The sequence below is a fragment of the Monodelphis domestica genome, chromosome 5 (assembly GCF_027887165.1).
Source record: "Monodelphis domestica isolate mMonDom1 chromosome 5, mMonDom1.pri, whole genome shotgun sequence".
Lineage (NCBI taxonomy): Eukaryota > Metazoa > Chordata > Mammalia > Didelphimorphia > Didelphidae > Monodelphis > Monodelphis domestica.
This window is the reverse complement of record NC_077231.1, coordinates 137510603-137537067: the sequence shown is the minus strand read 5'-3', so window position 1 is coordinate 137537067 and position 26465 is coordinate 137510603. Positions and strand designations below refer to the sequence as shown.

The 26465-nt window shown below is 35.2% G+C and overlaps 1 protein-coding gene across 1 annotated transcript in view; it reads right to left on the bottom strand.

The window, feature by feature from the left end:
* Positions 1–6839: 6839 nt before the first annotated feature.
* Positions 6840–26465, bottom strand: part of RASSF8 (Ras association domain family member 8) — a 129168-nt gene continuing 109542 nt past the window's right edge. The window contains exons 3-5 of the mRNA XM_007503922.3: positions 12510–13399; positions 11716–11860; positions 6840–10812 (exon numbers count right to left, since the gene is read on the bottom strand). Of these exons, the coding sequence (XP_007503984.1) occupies positions 10691–10812; positions 11716–11860; positions 12510–13399 (1157 nt within the window). The 3' untranslated portion in view covers positions 6840–10690. The remainder of the gene's footprint in view (positions 10813–11715; positions 11861–12509; positions 13400–26465) is intronic.

Genomic DNA, 26465 nt, shown 5'->3' with positions numbered 1-26465 from the left:
TTCAGTATAGAAAGGGGAAAGAGGAGAACCCCCAACCCCTTATCAAAGCATGGATCAGGGGAGATAGCTGATGTTTAAGGTGAGAGAAGAGGGGATTTGAAGATTTACCCCCTTCTGCCTTCCCTCCTTAGCTAAGGCTGCTCTCCCAGATTTGCTCTTGTCCCTCTTGTCCCCCCTCCACTACTTGAGACCAAAGGGTCTCCCCTTGATCTGTTCACTCACACATAGCTTGTGGAAAAGAAAACTATTTTAATGTCAATGCAGACAGGTAATACAAAGAAAAATTAGCAGGGAAGGAATGGGAAAGGAGGATGGGAAAATAAGATCCCTGTCTCTATCTAAACCCTCTTCTCTCCCTCCTCGAGTTGGGGGGAACTCAGGTCTTGGGCCTGAGCCCCCCTGAGAGAAAGTCAGGTTGACAAACCCCTGGGTAACAGGAGCTGAGGTAAAGTCTGCTCAGCTTTCTCTTCAGAAAGTCCCTTCAATTGGGAAATATTGGGGGGAAAGATTTCCAGTCTCCAGAAGGAAAAAATGGGTAACCCTCAGGAGAAAGTCTTTTCCCAACTTCTCTCTTCGTCTTCTCAAGACTGAGAGACCAACTCCTCTACCAGTCAGAGTCTTCTCCTCCTCAAGATTCCAAACTCTTGGGGCCCCTCCCCATCAATGTGATCAGTTTCACATACTCTTCAGTCTGGCACTTTTCTTATGTGCCAGCCTTTGTCACAAATCCTCCATTTCCTGTTGTTTGCATGGTGCCACCCTGGCCCATGCCAGTAACTTACCTTCTATGTCTATTCTAATCTCTCTATGTTACTTATTGTTCCCATCTAGCCTCTCCCTCCCAAAATAATAAATCTTATCCTAATTTGTCTATTTGCTAAACTAAGGTTCTATCTTATGTTAAGACTGAGTTGTGGGAAGAGGGTTAGGATTATGTGCCAACAAAGTTTTTACAATATAACAATTTCTTAATACAAAGGTCATTTCTATTGCAATCAATATAAAATTTAACTCTTAAGTAAAATTGAACTATCCTATGCATTATGTAATACTAATTCCAATATAACAATTCATAACAATTATGTGTATATATTAACTTGTATCTAAATGAAATCTGATTTATTCTGTCCCTATGTTACCTCTCTAGTTACAACATTCCCTTTTCCACCCTAAACTATTTTCTCTGTCTATTAATGGTTAGTATGTTAACTCTTTCCTTTTTATCTATATTCATTGATCAGATTATTAGTATGCTACATATGTATATGTCTGAGTTATCTCTACACATTTACATATGTCACATGGTATTTATATACATATATGTGTATATATATATATATATATATATATACATCCTCTGATAGTAGAGATCTATTTACAGATATACAATTTATGGACTGTCCTTATTTATGGCACAGCCCCTAATGTCAGTGTGAAATTTGTTCGTGTTATAGATATGTCATGGTAGATGCACATTTATTCCAATGTGCATGTGAGTGTACTTTCCTATATGTGAAGTTAATGTGATCAGTGATTAATCTTACATGGCCCATTTTCCTGAAGTTCATTCCCCATAATGTCTTTGATTCAAAGTTCTTTCCAGTTGTCAACATATCTCCCATCCCTTGGTGTTGCTTGAAGTTTATCACAGGTCTGGATGTTTTCGTCTCACCTTGAAAGACAATCTCAGGTATCCAGAACTACAGGATCATGCTTGTGTGTAAGATTAACATATGTGTGAATGTAAGAGTGAATATGTTGATGTATGTGAGTGAAACTTTATACAGGATGTTTGTACCATCTTCATGTGTGCAAGGGAGTTTTTTTAATGTAATGAATGTAGGTATCTTTCTTAATGTGTGATTGTAAGGCAATTATTATATTCCTATGTAGTTGATTGTAGAGGTTAATGATATTTTAGTCTAGGCCTGAGATGGAGATCTGTATACATGTTTACTAATTCTAAGGGATTCTAAATTTACTCAAATAAACTCCCAGGCTCCTCAAGGAACTGCTTCTCCTGTGTTTCATAGGCTACATTAAACCTTCCTGATCTAACTAACCCAAATTTATACTGTGTTGGGCATTATTCTGTTTCAGTTTCATGCAATAATTTTGTGGGGGTGGGGTAAGATGCTCCAATAGCATCTTGGATGTTTCTCATCTACATTTACTGGGGTTCGTGGACTTGTCTCAGTTTTTTTTTTTTTTTCCAGCCAGGGCTTGCCATTATGGGCTTCAGGGTTTTCCTGATTTGATTAAGGTTTCTTCATGGATCATGTGTCAGATCTTATGCCTAGTACCAGTCTAGGTTCTTATAAAGGTTTTGTGTTGTTTATTACCCTATGGAACTCAAACCAGTCCTGTACCAAGTATTCTCAATAGATGATATCTGTTGTGTTATGAGATGCTCAAGGTTGAATAAAGCAGACGTGATAATAACATTTCATTGTCTATCTCTTTCTTCAGTTAGTTCTCTATCACATTGCTTCCAATTCTTCAGTGTCACTGTACCCTAAGTCATATTTTTTAAATAAAATTCTTCAAAACTACTGACTTCTGTAATATACAGTATTTCCTTTACTGATAAAGAGTTTCCTATGTTTTCAATTGCTTCATCAGAATCAGATTCAGAAAAGATTGTTCTGAATTCAGGTGTTCACTATGCCAATTTGTGTCCAATTCATCTAAATCTTTGTTAACTTTATGATAGAGCTTGATGTACTCATAGGGTTCTTGATCTACATCACTGTTTTGATCAACTATTATTGTACCATTTGGTACTGTATCATCTGGGTCTGAGTCTGACTCTTGGTCACTGATTTCTGTACTCTCCATGTCATTCATTGGCTTTCATTCAGTAACATGTTGTAATTCTCTGTCAGGTGTTGTTAAATCAGGTTTCATGTCTTGGTCTGACCCTATTTCAGTGATTTCTATATTTCCCAATTCTTTTTCTAGCTGTTTCCTAGTAATATGCTCTAATTCCATGTTCTGTGATGACAAATTTGATTCTTGTGGGTTTACTGCTTCCTGAGGATCTGCTCTTATGTTACTAGAGTGCACAGGTTCTACCATATCTTTTGGATCATATTCTTGTTTATCTACTCCCTCTTGTGAATTTATTGATATAGACACCATTCCCTCTATGGTGGTATCTTCTGGGAATGACTTCAATACAGATCCACTCTCCCCTGTATCACTGAGAGATTTGTACTTTCATTTTCTCACTTCTGTCCCAAGATATGGTTCTGGAGTCTTTTGTAAATTAGCTATTATGGTGTTTGCATGCACAGATTTCCCATTATCCTATTTACTTTCTTGCCCCATGGTTTGTAATGCACATGTATAAATAGTAGATGTTTCAGGCTTTGTAGATGTTATAGTGTAATCTACCATCCCCTCTTCAGTTATTACACCCTCATTCAATGCACTATCATTAACTAGCTCTGATTCACTTTGGACCACTGCTGTCTGTGAGCTAAGAGCTTGCTCAGAGGAAAGGTTTGTGTTTGTGTTAATTTCAGTTTGAGAACTGCTTGGATGATGTTTCACTAGTAAAGACTCTTCTGTTTCCACCCACTTAGATTTTTTTTGGCAGTCTCTGATTCAGGGAATAGACTGTCATTAGAAGTTTTGTATGGATCTGTGCTAAACCCATCCCCAGAACTGGTATCATTGAGTGTCATAAGATTTTGGATACTATCTCATGGGTAGAAGTCTTTGGCTTTTGGCTTTGTTAGTTATAAATGTATCAGCTCCAAAGTCCTTTGCAACTATGTCTCATTTGGATATACTTAAGTTGCTGTTTTAAAGATTTGCTAGCTCTGTTTGATTTCCCACTCCCTAGACCCATTCTGCAAGCTAAGAAATTTTCCAAAAAGGTTTTAATCTGTTCCTTGCTTTTCTCCATGCAGTTTTGTGTGCTCATGTGTTGTGAACCATAAATGTCATGTTTCATGTCTGCTGTTATCTGTGCAATTTCATTCTCCACCTCAATTCTAGACTTTTGTTTTGTACTTAAGTTGCTCCCCTTGGCGTCTTGCCCAACTATCTGTTTCTCCACACTAAAATTTTGAAGTTTTCTTTTTTCCTTTCTACCATCTCCCCCTTTGCACTTTATGCTCATGCTCTCCTTTATATTTGTTCCTACTAAATTTCATCTTCTAAGATTCAAACCAATGCCACATCTTTTTGGATCTTGTCATCTAGAATGTTAGCTATTCCCACTCTAAGTTTGATAAACACATCATCAATGCCTTTATATACTAATCATTGAAAAATATTAAACAAGAGTCAAGGTCACATGCCTAGGATATTCCACTGGAGAACTCCATAGAACCATGACAATTACTGAATCCATCTAATTGTATTACCATCTAAGCCATGTAGCTCTTATCTTTTGATAAGAATAATGTAAAATACTTCAGCAAATGCTTGGCTAAAACCTACATAAACCATGTTTACAGTATTTCCCTGATCTACTGATTTAGTAACCATGTCCGAAAAAAAGGAAAAAAAACCAAACAATCTGGTGTGACCTGTTGTGTTTTAAATCCTTACCTTCTGCCTTAGAACCAATGGGAGTTAAGTGACTTGCCAAGGTCACACAGTTAGGAAATGTCCGAGGCCAGAATTGAACCCAGGACCTCCTGTCTCCAGACCTGGTTCTCTCTCCGTTGAGTCACCTAGCCACCTTGGCACAATCCATTCTTGATAAAGATATGCTAGTTGTTTGTGATGTGATCATTACTTCCTTTTCTAAATGCCCTAATGACCATTGTCTTACTTATGCATTCTAAAATGTTTCTAGGCATCTCCCTTGAGTTGTTGCCTATAAAATGTAAATTCTCTTTCTTCATATTCATTCATCATTTTAAAGGCATTTTTGCCTTGTTATGGATTTCTTTCATGGTCAGATTCCATGTTATTAATGCTTGAACTGATTCTAGTTTCATAATGAATGCCTTTGAAGGACTCTAGTAAATTAAAAAAAAAAAACCTCATAAAAGAAATACTTAGGTTTATGAGATGGCAAATGTGGGCTATAGGCTAATTTCCCTTGCAGTATATATTTCTTGACCCTTTCATTTCTTGTTCCAGGTGAGAGAGCCCACATGATTTAAACAGGTGATTCTTATTATGAATTGTGTCTCACTGGCTCCTTGTAAAATCCTCCCTGTAAATGAAACTCTGGAAGTCAATGATTATATTTCACTGGGGTAAATTTGGACTTCTCTATCAGGATATAGTCCTTGGTTTCCTATATAATTTCCTAAAATATGGTACTCACATTTTATTTCTTCCTATTTCAGAGAGAAACCAAGTAATTCTAAGGGACTCTGAGCTTTACCCTTTGACTTTTATTTTCATTTTTATGATTTGCAAATCATTTCAATTATGTTGTTCTTTTGATTTGGTTTAGTTAATTGTTCCAAGAGATAGCATTATAGATAGAAACTTGGGTTTGATACCAGGAAGAACTGAGTTCAAGTTCTGGCTCCAATACTTACTGATAGTGGGATCACAGATCACAGAAATATTTCAGATTCGTATTTGTGGAAAGAACTTTCACTCTAGGAGTTAACCACAAAAATAAAATCATTGTCCAACATTAATTCTATGATTTAAAAAATTCCCACTAAAATTTTAAGAGAATCATGTCTTTTATTCATAGGCCTTTGTTCTTCATTGATTTCAGTTCCATATCTAGAGATGCCCAATCTTCCATAGTCTCTCTTACTGAGATTATTAGCCGCCCTGAAAATTCAAAATATATTTTGTTTTAATTTGGGGACTTTTCTTATTAAATTTCTGTTTCTCTTGCCGTATTTATTCTTTTGGAGCTCCTTTATCTTTTTTATTTCTTTTCAGTAAGGTTATCTTCCTGTAGAGATTTCTGGTTTTTTGTAGGGGTATTACTTTGGCACAATTGTTGGACTTTTTGAGGTGATATAGGGGAAGTTGGCAGCAGCATCTTAGTATAGCATATAGAGTTCTGGGCTTGGGATCAAGTAGCCTGGGGTTCAAATCCCGACTGATATTTTCTAGAAATATAAGTAGCCCTGAGTAAGTTACTGCCTCTGGTAATTCCCTTGCACTTATTTACAAAGTCATCAATGAGTTCTGATCTGTGCTGGTGGTATGTTCCCACTCCATATATGCTCCTATAAAGGGAATTCATTTCACTAGTAAAATTACAAATCTTTTGGGGTTTTGTCTTGGGAAGCTGGGCACCAACCCTTATACTCACTCCATTTTATTTCTTCTCTGAGTTTTGTATTTGTACTTTTGCTTTTGTAACATGTTTTCAGACATATGTATGGCTGCTTTATTTCATCCTATGTCTTAGGTCAGAACAAAATCTTTCAGAGCAATGTTCACATTTAAAAAACCAACCTTTTATGATTATCCATTTCATCAAGCAAATTTTAGGAGTACATTGTGGTGAAAAGTAAGAGTTTGGAACCTGAGCATTTGCAGAATCTTTCAGTTGGGGGCTGGGGCAGGATAGGATATTCCCATACTGAATTCTCCTATCTCAAACCACATTTCAATAAAAAGTAGGCTTTGATATTTCTCTAAGTTTGCACTTGAATTATTATTCCTATGTAGCCTTGGAATAATAGATGATTTTTCACTTGTAAGGAAGATATCATTTTTCAATTAAAGGCCAAAGATGTTTTTCCAAGCATCACGGTTATTATTGTATCAAGAAAAAATGTGTGTGTAATCAAGATATGCACCTCTTGTATGTGACACTGAGTAACCATTAGGTTTTGTAACAACTAAAAAGATGTGCAATATAGTTCAAGAAACCACCAATTATAAAGCCCCAATTAGTCATGGGAATTTATTATATAGGAGAATATCAGATATTTATCCTTTGTTTTATAGCATTAACAATTCATGATAATAATCAGAAAATATACATTTTTGAAATGACAGTCAAAAGAAGATGATAATTACATATAGTACAGATTACAGAACTGTGATTTGTAGTTAAGCAAAGCAGCACGAAAGAGCTGTTTTCCATATTCACAATTAGTGAACAAGGTATTTTCTGTATAAAGCAGCAGCAACTGAAATCTTCTAATCAAGTACCTTACAATGAAAAAAAAAAGAGGAAAATGACAAATTATATTTTGGGTGGATACCATGTCTGGTTGTAAACCTATTTTAAAATCTTTCCCCTTTCCCTATATATATATTTATAACATGTATATATATTTTATTGCCATTATATCTCTTGCTGGTTTAACATAATATACTAAATAGTTATCTGTATTTATTTTGGTTTCTAAAAATATATAAAATGCATTGAAACAGGTACTGCAGCTTTCAAGCAATCACTGTATTAGCATCGAAAGCTTCATTCTGAAAACCTAAAGCAGTAATACTGAATAAATAGTGATTGTTTTGTCATCTCCATACAGCTGATGGCCTTTATCCAAAATGTTAAAATACTGTAGCAAATAGTATAAACATGCAACATTTCCTTATTAAATGGACATAATATAAAAGTAATATGTCTTTGCTATTTTATACAATATAGGCTATCAGAAACAACTTGGGGGCAGGGATATGAAAACCATTTTATTTACATAGGTAATTAAGGCCCAATTATGTAAAGGTAAGGAACACTAGAAATTTGTCCATTGTCCCACTTCCTCTGCACCCTCTGAAATCAAAATTTTTAGATTTATTTCAGATAGATCATAGTTCTAAACCTGGAATGATGTTCACATCATTTTATCTAAAGACCATTTGTTCTTATTCACAAAGAAAATTAGCTTTTAAAATGGGTACCATATTTCATTGTGAAATGGTCCCAGTCTTTGCTGCTTCTTAAATACATTTCTAGTTTCACCATACCAATCCCATTATTAATCCTTTCATCTTTTTTTCACCTCAAAGAATGACTCCCGTGACCAACTGATGAACAAGAGATTTGCCTGTGCAACTTCTATTAATGCTAACTAAAATTACATCAAAGTCCCTTGTGCATTGAAAGGAAAAGCAGATGCTGGTGAACTAAAATCTCTTCTAAGCACAACAAAACCACTGAGGCACATGTATTGGCAATTTTTATAGAATAAGGGACACTTCAAAGGCAAGTATGCTGATGCTTTTTCAACTTGGTCTTTAGTAGAAAAAATCATCTTGCAGTGCCCTCTTTCTGAAAGTTGTGAAACATAAATTTCAAGGCAATCTGTAGTATTAAAATATTGTATATTAAATTGCCAGATAATATAAAAAACATGTAAACACAAATTCTGTAACTTATGTTAGTCAAGTTTGCAAGTTTTTTTCAATACTGCCACAGATACTGTCCCTTTTGTTCATGGCAGATAAAATGATTGGGTTGGGGGTGGTGGTCCAACATTTTCAAGGTTATTTAAGAAAATGGATTCTCACCACCCTTTCAAACTTGTGTACGCAAGAAGCAGACTGAAAACTTCCTCTATTCTAAGCTTTCTTCATTTTGAATTTATACCTCCCATCTAGAAAGTCACATCAATGTTTCTGAGGATGACCAGGAAGTGTCTTGTGTCCATCTTCTCAGAAGCCTTAAAAATCATTCCTATTAATGCACATGATTTTCTGCCACTCTCACACTTCCCTTTTCTTTTCTGTTCATTTGGTCACTACATTCAGAACAGTTTCAAATTATATTTTGTAATTAGGCATAACATAGTTAATAATCAAGAAGGTTTTTCCTTGTGAATAAGAGGTCTCTAAATAAAAAGTAGTAAGGCATATATTTAGGTGTACATCCTCCAATATTTTTGTTGGAATATAGTCCCCAAATGATGACCTTTAAAATACCCCCAATTTTTTAATGAAAAATAAAAGGGTTCTGAATGAAAAGATAATATGTAAACTGGGCGCAAAATGGCGAAGATCCAAACAACGTCCAAGTTATTCACAAAAAATGTAGTGCTAAGAACCAATTATTTTCAGTAATAGTGGCAAAGATGCAAGCGTTCTGATTCATTTTGGAGAGGTAGAAGCTAAGGAGGCCATTTCATGGACACTTTCCAATTTATTTGCATCATTGAAGAAAATTTTGCTTAGAGGATTTAATTTTCCTGGAAAGAATGAAGAAATAAAGAATCTATGCATGCGTATCCTTTTGAATTTCTCTTAAGAAGCTCAATTGTCAAGTGTTAATGATATCAAAGACAATTCAAATATTTTAAAACTTTTAGAGATCTAAGCTTCCCTTCATGAATAGGCCATAATCTACTTCTGTTAACTGTTTTAAAAACAACATGTTTTTGTTTTTCTTTTCTTGAGGAAATAGAACAGAATGTACATTTTCTAGACCTTAAAAAAAATCCTTCTGGTATAGATTAAAGCTTTGTGATATGCTGGATTTTGGTCATAGGGAATGTAAAAGTGCTAACGAGAAACATATATTAGGGTATTAGTTATGAATTTTAGGCAGTCATTTATTTTGTGTATGTGGGGGAAATACTATTTTTGGCTTTAAGTGGAACATATAAAGGGATAATCTGATGTCTTGTCAGTAATCCTTTAAAAACAAGTGCTGAGTTCAAATCAATTTTCTTCCCATTGTAGGATGCATTGACCCCCACAGTTCATCGTTTTCTTTGCCTAAATGATCAAGAAGGCACAATGACCCAGCATGTATGGAATCAACTATATCCAGGGAGTAACATTCATAGTATCTGTTTTGGTAGACCCTACAGGGGAAATGGGCTCTTAAAAGGAGGCATCATTTAAAGTCACATTCATTAGAGAGAGGATCTTGAACTGTGATTGTATTTTAATAGATTGTAAGGGTTAATTAGAGCAAGTTATTTTTTTTTAAAGGCTGACAAAATAATCTACACACAACCTCAAATCTATTTGGTAAGATATTCAACAATCACTTTTTTTTGTCTAATAGGGTCTGAAATATGGCAAAAACTTACAAATATACATTCTATATAATAAAAATATTTCTATCTTGTGCATTCTCCTTCATGTGCTGGAAAATCCTTGTAAAAGAAAGCTAAACTCTTCAAATAAAAAAAAAAAGTTGGTTGAGCAAATATCATATTTCCCCCAAGATATCAAAAGTAAAGGATGAGACCATCCACACAATGCATACAAAGTGGTTCTTTTAGCAATAATGCAAAAAACACAGAACCCCACGACATTTCTGTCATTGCTAATAAAGGTACAGATGAAGTCTTGACACATGTACATACACATACAGGTTCATACAATATTTTAAGCAATCAGTCACAAGTTAAGAAATGGTGAAAAAATATTAAAACATTAACATTCACACATCCACCAATTCAATGGAATAAATTAAACTTTAAAGTCAGTCACATTTTTTCCTCCATTCTCTTCAGTCACTGTTTTATTTAGATATAAACACAGAATAATACTTTTTCTAATGCTTTCAAAATACTACAAATAAAAATGATAGCTTTGCATGGCAGCTGCTGGACAGAAACTTCAACACTGCTGATATTCAGAAACACAGTTCCTTTGTTCATCTGCATCAGTGCACTGGGTATGGCTCCAAGTGTTTGCAAGATAGGGGAGAAAAAAAAAAGATACGGTGGTTTATGAAATACTTCCTCCGATCATCACTGGCACTATTCCAAGAGAAGAAAGGGTACGGTCCCTCGGTACCTTTACTGGTCCTTTCCCAAAGTAGTGGGTATCATTATACATATATGCCCTCGGGATTAAAGCCAGATGAAATTGGATTCTGTAGAATCCGAAGGTTACTGGGCAGCTGCCGAGAGGAACCAGGACGTTTCAAGGACCCAGACTGGAAGGATGCCTCTAAACAAGAAAACAGCCATTAGTAAAGCTTAACTGATAATGAACTGAACATGTAAGGAGTATGGGAAATGAAGAGTCCCTCACTGATGAAGGCAAAGACCCAAGAATAACAAATACACATTAACTACTTGGAGAAAAAGGTAAATAGCATTCTCTTTTTTTTTCTATAAAGGACCCAGTATCACTTTTCCTAACTCTCTGAGGTTGTTAAAGTACATTCAACTAAATTTTAATTTTTTGGTGGTCTAGCTGATGCACCTTTAAAAAAAGGATTCATTTTCTTCTTTTAGTTGGCTGAATTAGTTTACAATGCAGGCATACTCTGCATAATTACTTCTGGGGGGAAAATCACTGTTAGGCGAAATGATATTTGTAGAGACCATATAAAACAGGATAGAATATATATGTGTGTGATTAGCCATATTATTAGCAATTTGTGTGATTAGCCAAATTATGCTACATTGAGATTTGGGGTATACTTTTGGGCTATGCTTATACATTTAGAAAAAAAATGAATAGCGTGTGCTTAAAAACACAAGCCAAATATAGAAATAGAACTTTGATTAAAGGGGAAGAAAAAATTAGACCTTGTGGAGTGAATATGAGATTCAAATTGGTCAATTTTGACAATTGTATTATGTCTGGGAAAGCAAAACAGTTAAGAGTTAAAATTAAGAACTAGAATTAGGTTTAGTTAGTTTGTGCATATTTCTGTATGTTCTTTCTCCCAAAATTACTAATAATCAAGTGTTAACTTGAAAAAAGAAAGTAAATTGTGAGGTTCAATACAGTAGATTACTTCTGCAAACTCTTATGTAGATAGTTCATACAAAGTTGATCAGTACAATAAAAGAAAAGAAAAAGATTAAACCTATCATCCCAAGGAAAATGTCAATATTTTACCCCTTTCTATGTCTGCATGTGAGGCTTCCACTTCGATGGGCTCAGCTGGAAGAACTGTAACCTTTGTTCCCGTCTGTTGTATAAACTGCTGAAGATTGACTTGTCGAAGCTCTTTAGTCAATTGTTCTAGCTCTTGCTCTTTGTCCTAGGTGCAAGTTCAAAAAGAGAGAAAAGAAAAGTATTAAGATGTTATCATTTTTGGAATTGTGTTTTATATTTGTATTCTCTCACAATATGACCAATATAGAAATAAAAGGGGGGAAAAGGAGAAAAAACTCACAGTTTTCCCTTTGAAAAAACAAACCTCAACAACTATCTACTCCCCAACCAAATAAACATATTTTCTTAACTTTTTTGTTAGTGACTATCTATAGAATTAAAATATAGGGTTACTTAGTCATGAACAAAAACAGTTTTGCTCAGATTGCCATTTTTTGTAAGAAGTCATTTTTGTACCATAGGAATGGCAAAACATATACTTTTTTTTTGTCTGTTATTTATTTCAACTAAAAATACTTCTGTAAAGAATAAATGTAGAATTTTTACTTTTGGTGAATTTCTGAACATCAACTATTTTATCAATATCCTGATCACTTCCAGGCTCTTTCATAAGGTACAAAGTTCCCAATAAGATGCTACTCCAGGTATATATTTCTAACACTTAAAATAAAAACAACAACAACAAAACACACACACACACATACACACCTGATAGATTAGTGCTTGATTTCACTCTATTTTTAAATGCTTAAATTTGTAACTAGAAATTGCCTTATATAAAATAGTATTCTCACCTGTAACCTTTTGGTAGCTTGTCCTAGAGATCTTTCTACAGCTTTAATGCCATTTTCCAACCTCAGACTCTGTTGTCCCTGAATATCAATTTCTCCTTTGACCTTACCAATCTTTCCTTTCACTTCTTCTTCATTGACTTGTGACTCTTGAACTTCCCTGTGTAACTTTTCTGCCTCCAGACCACTTTCTATACTATGGATTTGAGCCAAATAGTCTTTTAATTTGCCTTCACATTCTAGGATCCTCTGCTTCATCTCTTGAAGCTGATCCTTCAGCTGTTTTTCATTTTCTTGTTCAATCTGTAATTCATTTTCCCAAAATTCTTCCTCTTCAATTTCTACATCGTTTCTTTTGATCTTCTGCTCAAGACGAACAATTTCTTCTTCCAGGTTAGAATTGTACTTTTGTTCCCAGTACCTAATTTCCATGTCATTGGATTCAAGTTGCTTCTCAATGGATTGAAGCTTCTCTGTCTGAAGGCGGATCAGTTTTTTCAATTCATCTGCTGTTGTCTTACAGTTACTAAGAACTTTTTGTTTAAATTCAGTTTCTTTACCTTTCCCAAAAATGTCCATGAGTCCTTTGGCACCTCCTGTAAATGTCAAAGATTTCCTTTTTGGCTCTCGCCTTTTTATTGACTTGTCATTTTGAGGCCTCAGTTTAGCCAAGGGGGGCAAGCTTTGTCTATATAAAGTTCTCTCAGGTATTCGGGCAACACTGTCTGAAGTTGGCCTCTCGCTAAGAGATGGCCCGGTACGACGTAATATTAGTTGTACATCACTGGCATACTGTCCCCATTTGTTTAATGAAATGATTGGATTTTCATGAGGTGCTAAGTGTCTCTCTGTATCTCTCCATTTTTCTATTAGTGTGTATCTTCCAGTTCGACCTAGGTTAAAAGAATAATAAAATGTTCAAACTATATATACAATATTTAAAATAATCCAACAGAGGGAGCTATTTGATAATACTGCAGTATGTTTTATAACTCGGAATCAATCAGTTCCCAAGATTTAAAACCTTCAAAGGTATATTTCGATTTGTTTTTAAACATGCAAAACTAAAACCCCCAAAGATCTTTAATTTGGTTGGCGTGGCATTCCCTTCCAAAGGCAGACTTCCTCCATTCTACAGTTTAGTAGGTAATAACTTTAAGAGTTGCTGTGCTTGAAAAGTCATCATTCTTCAATCAATCTAGTGAAGAACCTCTTTAAATTAAACAGGCAATAGCCAGTCCATTAATGTGTAAATCATGGCTATAAAGGTTATATGTATTAAAAAAAAAAAAGATAAGTGATGAGGTACTTTTAACAATCATGGTAAATCCATATATACAAACTTTTGTTCTGTGCCTTATTATCTAAATCAATATGCACTAGCAATGATAATTACGGAATTCAGACAAACATATGCAGATTTACAATAACTGAGACAGAGAGAAAGAAATAGAACCAAGAGAGTACATATAACAATTCTAATTAGTATAAATAAAAACAACACTAAAAGGTGGTTAACTTTGATTAACTATAATGAGAAGTCTTGGTCTCAGAGAAGAGATGATTAAATATAGCTCCCTCTTTTCTATAGAGAAATGGGGGATTACGTGTGAAGAGATGTTTGCAAATGTTACCAGATGCAATCATGGTCCAGGTTTACTCCGCTTTTTGTTCATTATTGTTACAATGGAGAGCAATATCAGTAATGTGGTGTACAAAGAAAAGGTATCAATAAAACAAATAACTACAGGGAAAGTCTTTCCAGATTAGTAGAACCTGTCAGATCTTGTGTTTTGCTGGCATAAGATTCAAGAACCCACTGAAAGATTGGAGGAGTGCTTTAATGGTACATTTCCATGCACATATGCATGTGTGCACGTGTGTAAGATCTACAGAGAAAGAATACAATATTGGGTAGTTTCTATATACTTTTCCTCACTGCACAGAAATTCCATTTTTATCCTTTCAGAAAAACTTTCCCTCTTCTGAATCACAGACACAGAGGAAAAGGACAAGACAGACGTTCAGCCTGCCATTCCTGGTGTAGAGGGAAGATTATCCAGTTTGGGACAGTGGAGGCAATGTCAAATATGGAATTGGGAAGACATGAGTTGCTCAATACTAGTTATGTAACTTTTCTTAGCCTGTTTCCTCACCTGCAAAATAGGAATCCTACTTCCTTAGAACCTGGCTCGAATGAATGAGGTGAGAACATGTGCAAAGCACTGTGTAAAACTTTTTAGCACATGATAATGGCACTTAATTATTGCACATCTGGAATAGAGAAAGCTAGCCCTCTCCTTTTGGAGTTCTTGATTCAGGCCAATCTCTGTTGCTTCAGATTTGGAAACGGAATGAAAGGAGATGCTTACAGAATGTAGATCATGACTACTTAGCAATTGCTGAGCTCAGCCTTGGTTCTAGCTATTCCAGTTTTCCTGTAAAATGACAGAGGCAGGAGTTTTTGACTTTTCCTGCTCTGACGTTGGTTCTTAGGTCACCATGAACTTACATCAGTGGCCCTAGCCTGAGTTTCCTAGGCCAAGTAAATCTCAAGGATGGTTTCAAAACTAGACTGAGCTGAGTAGCGGTATAGTCTTGAGGTATTGTTCCTACCACATACCAAGATTTTTGAGTGGCAGGCCTGGAATCTGAAGACAAATATTTTGGCTCCTCTATATTAGGCTCTCAAAAATGAGATTTGAAAGAACAAAAATAATTCTGTCGAGAAATGAAAAGAGAAGTTATTTGAAGATGCCATCTAGGGAATTCACCTACCAACTTAGATGGGGGAAAAAGACATTTGTAGAAGATGAATGCAAGGGCCAGTAAAAGGATGAATGTCAAAGAAGAGCACAGTACATTTCAAAGTTACTAACTACATTTTCTATCTTTTAAATTAGGATTTTCCAAGTATCCCTGCCATACATTCTGCCACCCGCCCTGGATTACTAAGGAAATTGGGAGAGAATCTAGAGGCTCTTGTTGAGTTAAAGTAACTATAATTTTGGGTACTTAAAGTTTGTTTCTGTAACTGGCAAGTTACTATCAATGACATTTGAAAGAACATAGAGAACAAGAAAGGTACAGTTACTGGAGAAGGGCAATGTCTACCTTGATTTTCAGAAAAGGGAAGAAAGGAATGGACTCCACAAACATGGCCAGGGAGACCAAGGAATAGAGTCTAAGCAACCAACATCTTGAGATGCCTTATTATTATTATTTTGACATTTTGAGATGTATTATTAAAAAGATAGCTAGAGAAGGAAGAAATGATTAGAAAGAACCAAAGTGCCTTCATCAAGAACAGTTCATGGTAGCTAATGCTGCCTCCTTTTTTGGTCAAGGTTACTAAACAATAAGAGGAATTTCACAGTTATAGTTTACTTAAATTCTATCCAACAGTTTGAAAAAGTCTCTAGTGATATATTATTGTGTAAAAGTAAGCTAGAATGTAAAATGTAGTTAATAAGTGTACAACTAGCCAAATTTGGAAATGATTGGATGGTTGGACACTAAGAATACTCATAAAAGGATTGCTAACACCCTGGAAGTCTCCAGCAGACTACCCCCAGAATCTGTGCTTGTCCTTAGGCTATTTAGCATTTTCCTCAATGACTTGTAGGAAGGAAGAGCTCGTAATTTATCAGATTTGCAGAAGGGCACATAGCTAAGATACTAACAATGCTAGATGATTGAGTCAGGACCTAAAAATATTGTTAGAGGATAAAGCACTGAATTCTTTAAGATAAAGTACAATGAGGGTAAATGTAAAGTCTTAATTTGGATCAAAATATTCAATCAGAAGTTTAATAACAATAGGCCACATTTATATAGGTTTTTAAAGACTGACCAAGTGCTTCCCATATATAATCTCCAAATGCAGTACTCTGTACTTTGCCCTCTACTTGACTCTTGCTTATATGATTTAAGGAGGAAACCTCAGGAAATTGTTCTATTGAAGAGCTATAGGGTGGCACAAAAGAAAGAATATTGGACCCGAATTTCTGCCACTTACTACATGGTTTGGGTAAGTCACTTCACCATCTGACAATTTGGTTTCCTCATATTTAAAACGAGGGTGTTGGATTAAGTAACCCCTAATGTTCCTTCTCAGCAGTGAGGTGCCCCAGTGGATACAGTGCTGAGCCTGAAGTCAGGAAGACTCATCTTGAGTTCAAATCTGAATTCAAGATATTTACTGTGTGACCCTGTGCAAGTCACTTACCCCTGTTTACCTCAGTTTCCTCATCTGTAAAATGAGCTGGAGAAGGAAATGGCAAAACACTCCAGGATCTTTGCCAAGAGAATCCCAAATGGGGTCACAAAGAGTCAGATATTACAGAACAACAAAGAGCCTCCAAGCCTATGGTTCTATTTGGATTTTTTTTTTTTTGCATATCTGACATATCGAGAAGTGTAAAAAAAGAAAGCAATGGTGCATTTATTTTTATAGGTGGTAAAATATGATATTTTATATAGGACAGAGCTACATAAACTTGTGGAGTTTATTGGCAGAAGCTAATGAACTGCCCTAAAAGAAACCACAAGTGTATATACACAGTTGAAAATTCAGTATACCTGAAAGGTCACCATGCTTGGGTAACTGCAAATACCAGATATATGTACTTACTAAGGTTTGCATATCCCCAGAAAGGGATATACAGTCTCCTTTTGAAGTCTGTCATGTTTATTATGATTAATTCTGAGCTGGCTCTCAGATCAACCCTTCCCCCAGACCTAGATGGTAAGTTTATATCAGGGCATTTGGTTCTTTGCTACTCAAGCACTATGACTCCCATTTCTGGGGATCAGTGTTTACTAAGTTGGTTCTTCTTGGTTTTCTGTTACTTTCTCACTTTTCCTTTCAATCAAATGGAGGGGATGAGCACGAATTGATTACTGAAATTTTTTTAATGCACTGCATTGTAAAATAAATCCTCATGAGATGGGAAATGGGACAAATTAGGGTTTGGGGATTTAGACTGATTAGAGAAATAAATCATTTTAGAAATGAACTCATACCAAGCTTCTCTCTTGTTTTTCCCCTTTTAAAAAAGATGTCTTTTTTTCAAATATCAGAAATATTTCCAAGTGTATTCTCCCAAAAATGACAAATTGTATAAAAGCGACTTTTCAGGCATACTGAAATTTCAACAGTTATTATACTAGTGATTTAATTTTCAATTGTAATGGAATACTATTGTGTCATAAGAAATGATAAACAAGAAGATCACAAAAATCCTGGAAAGATGTATATGAAGTGATGCAAAGTGAAGTGAACCAGTGAATGAAAGTGAACCAGGAGAATGTTGTACATAGTAACAAAACTATATTATGATCAACTCTGAAAGTCTATTAGCAACAAGGCAAGGATCCAGGACAACTCCAAGGCACTTGGGATAAAAAATGATATCCATTGCCATAGAAGGATTGAAACATATCATTTTTCATTTTATTTCTTCCATGTATTTTTCTCTAGTGTAAGCAATATGTCTCTTATTTCACAACATGATAAAACAAAGAAGAATGTGTTACATGATAAATATATGTGTAACCTATGCCTGCCTTGGGGGGGGGGGGAAGGGAGGGAAATTTTTTTTTTAATTTATTAGTCTCTTGTTGAAGAGGATGATTTTGAAAAAGAAGTAATGGTAATAATATCAAAAAAAGAGAGAAAGAAAAGAACATGATGAATCATTTGAAAATACAAATAGGAGTAAAAGAAAATGCAGAATCAGACTCAGATAATCAAAGTAGTATTGGGACTACCTTGTGTAATTTGTAATACATATTATTTTAAAATCTTCATGTAATGGAGATTCACAATTTCACATGTGGTCCTTTTTTTCTATTTGTTGAATGTGAAAATGTTCATGCCTTGATGTCTATCAAGCTCAGAGTAATAAAAGAAAAATTTTCTTTAAAAATAACAAAAAAAAATTCAAAAATATACACAATATTCCATGTCCATAGATTCCCATCTCTTTACTGATAGGAGATGTATTCTAGTCTTCTATTTTCTGGATGTTTACTGCAGTTAATTGAGTTCAGTTGCCCTTTAATGCTGTTTTTGTTTTCTTACTAAGATCTTTGAGGGTGAGGACAATTTCATTTTGGCTATGTATCTCCAGAACCTAGCATAGTATCATACACATAGTAGGCATTTAATAAATACTTATGGAATAATTATTTGTTTTATTCTTCATTATTTTGTATGTCTTGCTATTTTTCTGAATTACTCATTTTAAAGGCTTTTGGGGGGTGTAACATTTTTATGACTGTTTAACCATTTGTCAATTCATAAGCATCCATTGAATCTAGTTGCTGTTGTGAATATTTTATTTTAAATGGACCTTTCTTAAGGCCCATTTTCTTAAGAAAATGGGATTTTCTTAAGGAATACATATAGTCAGTAATGGAATCTCTGCATCAATGCTATAAAGAATACTGAATTTTTTTCCACATGCCTAAAAATTACTTTCTAAAATGCAGATCAATTCACAGCTCCACCAGCAATATCCTGGTGTGCCTTTCTTCCCACAGTCCTTTCATCATTGTCTTTTATTATCTTGGTCAATTTGTCATTTGTGAGGTGTAATATCAGTTGTTTAAATTTACATATCATTGACTAGTTTCTTTTTTCTTTTATATTGATGAATCAGAGTATTTTTATATGGTCACTGATGATTTGCATTTCATCTAATAACTTGAAATATTTGTGTAGTTTCAGTTATCTATAATGTAATGCCTCTTGGTATCAGAGTTTCAATTTATTATATAGCTTAGCTAACAAAGATATTTGATAGAAATATTTTACCCCAGTTAGTATCTTTTATCCTAATTGTTTTAATTTGGTTTGCTTGTTTGTAAAACTGGTAATTATAAGAATTGACATGTCTTTCTTTTATTATCTTGTCTCACATCATTGAGACATTGTCTCTCTACCACATCTTCCTTTTTTTCTAGTCACAGATGAAGACATGGTCCTTCTTGCTAAGGCTAGTCCTACATAGTCCTTTGATCTCATCATCCCTTCCCCTGACTTCTCCAGGAAATTATCCCCACTATTACTCACTTCTTCTATTATTTTTCAATCTTTCTTTAGCTTTAGTTTCTTCCCTGCTGTTTAAAAATGTACCGATGTGTCCCCACTACTTAAAAAACCCTCACTTGATCCTATCGCCCTCAACTAGTTATAATTCTCTTCTACATTTATGAGCAAACTCCTTGACCATCTACACCCAGTATCTGCACTTCCTCTCTTCTCATTCAATTCAAAAACCTCTGAAGTCTGGTTTTTGACCAAAGCATTAAGATGAAATTTTCTTCTCCAAAGTTACCAATGATTTTTTAATTGCTAAACTGCCTTCTCTCTCTACTCATAGTCACATTCCTGAATCATGTCTTAGAAGGCTTTCTAACTAATTTTGCTTCAAGCCTTTCCCTAATCCAAAACAATTTCCACTCTAGCTACATGGCCTACTGCTAGTTCCTTGAACATTAAATTTCATCTCCCTTTTTCATGCCTTTGGACTGATTGCATCCCAAGCCTTTTCTAGTATCCTCAGCTGCTATTGCTTCTTCTTTCAGATGACCATCTATCTACATTGTACATATCCTTTTTAAAAATTTATATTATGCACACACCCATTTATATATTGTCTCCCTCATTAGAATCTTTAAGGGCACAGGTTTTGGGGGGTTTCTTTGTATCTCTAGCACTTAAAGTAAGGATGAATAAATTAATTTTCACTAACTACATGGTAATTTAATGTTTGCAAAGTACCTTAAAAATAGTATTTGATTTAAACTTCACAATAACCCTATGAGGTAGACATTATTATTTTATATTATTGTACTAAATTTTATGGAGGTGGAAACCAAGATTTTAGTTACTGGCCTACAGTTATATAAGTAGCCTTTTTTGACTCACCTTTTTATTTTCTGTTTGGTTACAAATTCTCCATTTAATCATGTATCTGAAACATACATCTTTCCATTATCCTCTAATATTTCTAATTTTAGAATTATTTTAATTTAATATCCTCTGATTTCTAATATTTTCCTTTCGGAGCTTATTTTGACATATGAATAGCAAACTCTAGACCTAAGTTATCTGAAGCTGCTTTCCAGTTCTCCCAGTAGTATGGTCAAATAGTTTCCTTTTCTTATTTAAGTTATTAAAATCCTGATATTTTTACAGATCATGAAACAGACACAGAGGAAGAGTCATTGTTCCAAGGCTACCAGACCTGAATTTAAAATGCAGATCCTAAGAATTCAAACCCAGACCTCTTAAAACTACATACAAATTTGCATGACTTAAAATATGGCAAAGATCTAGAAGATGAAAGTTTTAAAGGTTTTTGTTAATACTTTCTTACAGCAATCATATATGTTTCTGCCAAATAATTGTGTACTGTTATATTGATAATCAAAATGCTAAAAAATTTAGCCAGGCTCTGTTCTGAGCTATTTTCACAAATGTAGAATTTTCCTTATGACTCATTTTAATTGAATGGAATTTTTCCTTAGTAAACAAAATGGTTGTTGCCAAAAAGGTTTAAAAGGATGTGGGAAAAGATAAGACTTAATAGTTATTTCCACCTCTACCTCTTAATTTCTTTAATTATTTGTTGGAAATAATTTACACTCAATATGCAAAGTCACATGGTTCTGATAGGCAAGTATGTCATAAATGATAAATCAAGCTTATCTGAATTAATACTCAGAGTGGGGGAATGAAGCAGAAAGTATGCCCTGGAAGCTCAGTACTTTGCTTTCTCAATACTTAGTTAACCACAAGTGTTTTATGGATTCTTTTGTTAGACTAAGAACAAATTCAGTAAGCATTATAGTGTTTGTGTCCTACTTGAATGACTAGAATAAAATATTAAAAGAGTCAAGTAATTTAAATCCCATTTAAAAATGGAACAATTGATTATAGTTTTATAGAACTGCTATTCATAGTGTCCTTTATGTAATTTTATGTAAGGGTGGACAATTATCATACATGGTTAAAAAAAAAAGGATTGAAGGGTTATGATCTGCATCATTCACACACACAGAAAAAATTCTATCAAAGGAAGTATTTATATAAATATTAAAATCAAATTCCCATTTGTAGAAGCTGATTATGTTACTAATTCAAACACTAAAATTTTACTTTCCCATGAACATAGTTTTTCACTTTTGTTCTAATTTTCCCTATGTTTAAATTTTCTGATTGCCTCCGTGATGTAGTTTGTTATTGTCTAAATAAAAAGCTTCCACCTTTGACCCAGGCTGAGAAGTTGGTCACATCATGTACTCCAACAAGTCAGAGATCACTGATTTTTCAGGCTGTAAAGACTGCATAAAAGGGAAATGGAAATTCACCTATTAAATGTGAGCAAGATAATCTAAGACAAATATGCAATTCAAGGAACTAGAGAAGAATGTTAAATCATTGCCATTGTTAACAGTGAGAAATGAGCTATTCTAATTCATACTACAGAACTGGAATTGTTTGAGCTTTTAATGATTCTTAGGTTAAGGATTATTTCTCTCTTTTCCATTTCTTTATAGCCCAACATTCCAGAGGAATACTGCATGACACTCTGGAATGTTAAAACTTCCATACCTATATTGTACTGTTTTGTTAAAGGTCATTGCACTCTTGTGACACTGTGAAAGAATATCAGACTGGGAGTCACCAGAGCTAGTGGGTGCTGGCACACAGGGATCTTCCATTCACCTGCTGTGTGTTCCTGGGCAAGTCATCTAAACTTTTCATTTTGCTTCACCTGAAAAAGTGGTAGTAAAATAATTAGACCAGGCAAGAGGTGGTGAAAACTGGACCTCATGTGGTAGCTAGGAGGACTAAAGGAATTTAGATCATTTTGATTAGGTCTAATATTCTTGAGCCTTCTCTAAAATGAAAAGTCTGTAAGAGATACAAAGTAAACAGAACTAAACCTCACTCGTGTTTTATCTTATGTAGGCGAATTCTCTGTATAATCAGCTCAACTACTATTCTCTGAATATTCTAATTCTATTAGCCTATAATCCATTTAGATATTTTCAATAACCATTTTAAAGTTAATAAGATTCATGAGAGTTAACCAGGAGATCTCCTAAGAGTTCTACAGTCTTACATATCCCAAAGAGTTATTTTTATATCATGAGTTATCTGATATTAGGGTCAGCTTGGTTCTTAGAGCTCATTTAAAAATTTTCATTTAATCAATTAGCACCACTGAGATTGATTTTTTAAAAATAGCTTTTACAATACTTCATTTTACTGCAAATTCAAATTTTAATTTCATTTCTATAGGCTTCTGCTTATAGAAATGAGTAATGAAAAGATTCTCCAAACATCATTTCAGTTAACCATAAAAAGCTGAAGATGATTTTTTCCATGAGGCAGTAAAGTACATTAAAAACCCAGAAAGCAAACTCAAATTGCTTTGCTTGACTTTTTGTGGGAAGACAGCTGTGGTTTTGTTTGATGAATTCATATTCTGTTACTACTATAGCTAAACATATCCTTTAAAGTGGCTCCTAAATTTAAATTACTTTCCACAGGAAACTGTGGCATGAACTAAAAACATCAAAAGGATTTTTCTTAGGGATTGAAATAATGTTCTATGGTCAACAAAACTGTATTTGTGGATAAAAATATATATATATGTATATATATATATATATGAGTATTATGAATATTAAAGAGTTGTCTTTCTAGAAAGGAAAATAAGAATATACATGAAATCACATTTTCCAGATATATAATTATTTCCAAATCATCTGTGTTTTTTCTGATTTCTTGGAATAATAGTAAGATCAAGGGGGAAAAAAACAGTATTAAATTTGAAGACTATAAATGAGAAGATGTGACTCCCTTTTAAGGATACTCCAACTTGACCTAAACAGTTGTTGACATAAAAATAATACAAAATGGATGAAAGCATATGCAATAACACTATTACCATTTCCTAGACACATTTATCATGAATTGATATCAAATTAATTAAATTTAGAATTGATGAACAAGGCACCACAGGAAGGAGACTAAGAACATATAAATAGCTTAAGCTATCAAATATAGGCTCTCCATGCAAGTAGAGGGATAGAAAAGTCAAGGGCAGGACCAGTTGAAAATATAAACTTATTTGCAAAATCAAACAGAGGGTCCTTCTGCTTCTGGTAGCCAAGATGGTGGAGTAAGGAATGGTCCCAGGTTACTCCAAATGACCCCCAACTCCTCCCACTCCCACATGCATCTCAAAGCAAATTCTGGAGAGGCAAAATTCAACAAAAGCCTAAGTGAAGTAGTGTTTTAGATCAAGAAAATTTTGAGACAACTGGAAAGATCCATCTCACTAGGGTAAAAGAGGAGAATGGTGAAACCAGCAGCATGAAGAGCAGCCCAACCCATGCTGTGGAGCAGCTTAGCCCAAATTGAGGAGCAGCCCAGGACACTTGGTACCAAGAGAACTGGGAATTAGAGGGGCGGAGTCAAGATGGCAGCTTAGCGAGCAGCAAAAGTTCAGATCTCGTGGAAGACCCTTCCTTACCGATACAGGCTGAATGCTCCTAGGGCACCAAAGTTCAAGCTGAACAACAGGACAGAAGCGGGGAGCCCTCCTTCTGGACTCAAATCAAAAGGTACGCCCCCCAAAAGCTGGAATCTGAGAATACTCAGGGCTAAGGGGAAGGCAGAGTGAAGGTCCCAGGACCCCTCCCCCACAACCCAGAGGGCTGAGCCCCTAGCAGCAGCGGGAACCTCTGAGCGGGCAAAGGTGCTGTTTTGGAGGGTCTACCTTGTGAGCAGTGGGGCGCTAGGCTTGGAGCATCCAGCTTGGACAGCAGGGAGGAAGCCAGGGAGAGACAGGCTGTGGCTGGGTCCCTCCATGGGGCTCCAGTCTCACAGTTGCCTTGGGGCACATCCAGACCAATCCAGTTAAACATAATCCCATCAGAACTCCTCAGAGTTTAGGGAGGCGGGCAAAGGCACTTGCGGACAGTGGAGAAGCAGTTGGAGAGAACTGGAGAGAGCCTGGGCAGCCCAGTCTTCCAGGAGTCTTCAGAGCCTCAGAGCTTCATACCACATACAGCCCGACCCAGTTGAACTCAATCCAATCAAAAGCCCCCAGAGGACAGGGAAGCTAACATTCCTCCCCTAGAGACTGTACCAAGAGATCTGATAAGGCTCCAAGAGGGGAGACTGACAGCCCCAAAACCAAAACAAAATGAGAGGAGCAAGAGCACAGCCAAATACAGGGAGCAAAGAAGGGGTAAACTCGAGCAAACAACAGAAAAAGAAGAAAGAAATTACAATAGACAGCTTCTGCACAGGTAATGAGCAAAGAGCGAATGAAACAGAGGGGGAGGGATCAGCAAAGGAAAAATCAGAAATCCCAGTGAATTGGATACAGGCTTTGGAAGAACTAAAAATGCAATTCAAAACACAATTAAGAGAGGCTGAAGACAATTGGGAAAAGAACTTAAAAACTAAGATAAGTCATCTGGAAACAGAAAATAGTGTCTTGAAAGCCAAAATCAACCAGCTGGAAAATGAGGCAAAGGAGATGAAAGATGAGGCAAAGCAGATGAAAGATGAGGTGAAGAAGATGAAAGATGACCTCCAAAGAAAATCCGACCAAAAGGAAAAGGACGACCAAAAAACTAAGGATGAAATCCAGTCTTTAAGAACCAGAATACAACAACTAGAATCAAGTGACCTCACAAGGCAGCAGGACTCTATAAAACAAAGCCAAAAGAATGAAAAAATTGAGGAAAATATGAAACATTTCATTCACAAAACAGAGGATTTAGAAAATCATTCAAGGAGAGACAATTTAAGAACTATTGGCCTACCAGAAGACCATGACAAAAGAAAAAGGCTGGACATTATATTACAGGAAATTATTAAAGAAAACTGCCCCGAAATCCTTGAACAAGAGGGAAAAGTGGAGATTGATAGAATCCACAGATCACCTCCTATACTTAATCCCCAATTGACAATACCCAGGAATGTTATAACCAAATTCAAGAACTATCAGACCAAAGAAAAGATATTACAAGCTGCCAAGAAGAAGTCATTCAGATACCAAGGAACCACAGTGAGGATAACTCAGGATCTGGCTGCATCCACACTGAAAAAAAGAAAGGCATGGAATACGATATTCCGGAAAGCAAGGGAACTAGGTCTACAACCAAGAATCAACTACCCAGCAAAATTGACTATATTCTTTCAGGGGAAAGTATGGTCATTCAACAAAATAGAAGAATTTCAAGAATTTGTAAAGAAAAGACCAGACCTGAACAGAAAATTTGATGTCCAAGCACAGAACTCAAGAGAATCATCAAAAGGTAATTAAAAAAGAGGGGAAAAAAGAAAAACAAAAAAAAATTTTAAGAGACTCAGTAAGTTAAAATGATATGTATCCCTATAAGAAAAGAGGTCATTGGTAACTCTTAAAAACTGTTGTTATTAGCTGGGCAGCAAAAAGAAGTATACTTAGAGGGAACAGCAACAAACTGTATAGGATAAAAGGACAAGACATAAATAGGTATATAGATATATGCATGCAAAAATACATACGCATGAGTATGCATATATATATGTATATATATATATATATAACTAGAGCTTAAAAATAGGTTAATATTAAAAGAAATGGGAAAAGAAACAAATGAGGGTAAATTTATGTCATAAAGAAGCTCATGGTGGGAGGGGGGAGAACATCAATACACTGGAAGGGTAAAGAGGTCGGAGACAGGAAATACTTAACTTTTATGTGCTTTGAAAGTGACTCAAAGAGGGAAAAGCAATCCAATCCATTGGGGGCAGTGAATAGATTTGCACCCTATAGGGGAGTAGAAGGGTAGCAAACGGTCTGGTGGGCAGGGAAGCAGTACAAGAGAGGGAGGGAGCAGGGGGTTAATTTTAGAAAGACTACAGGGAAAATAAGG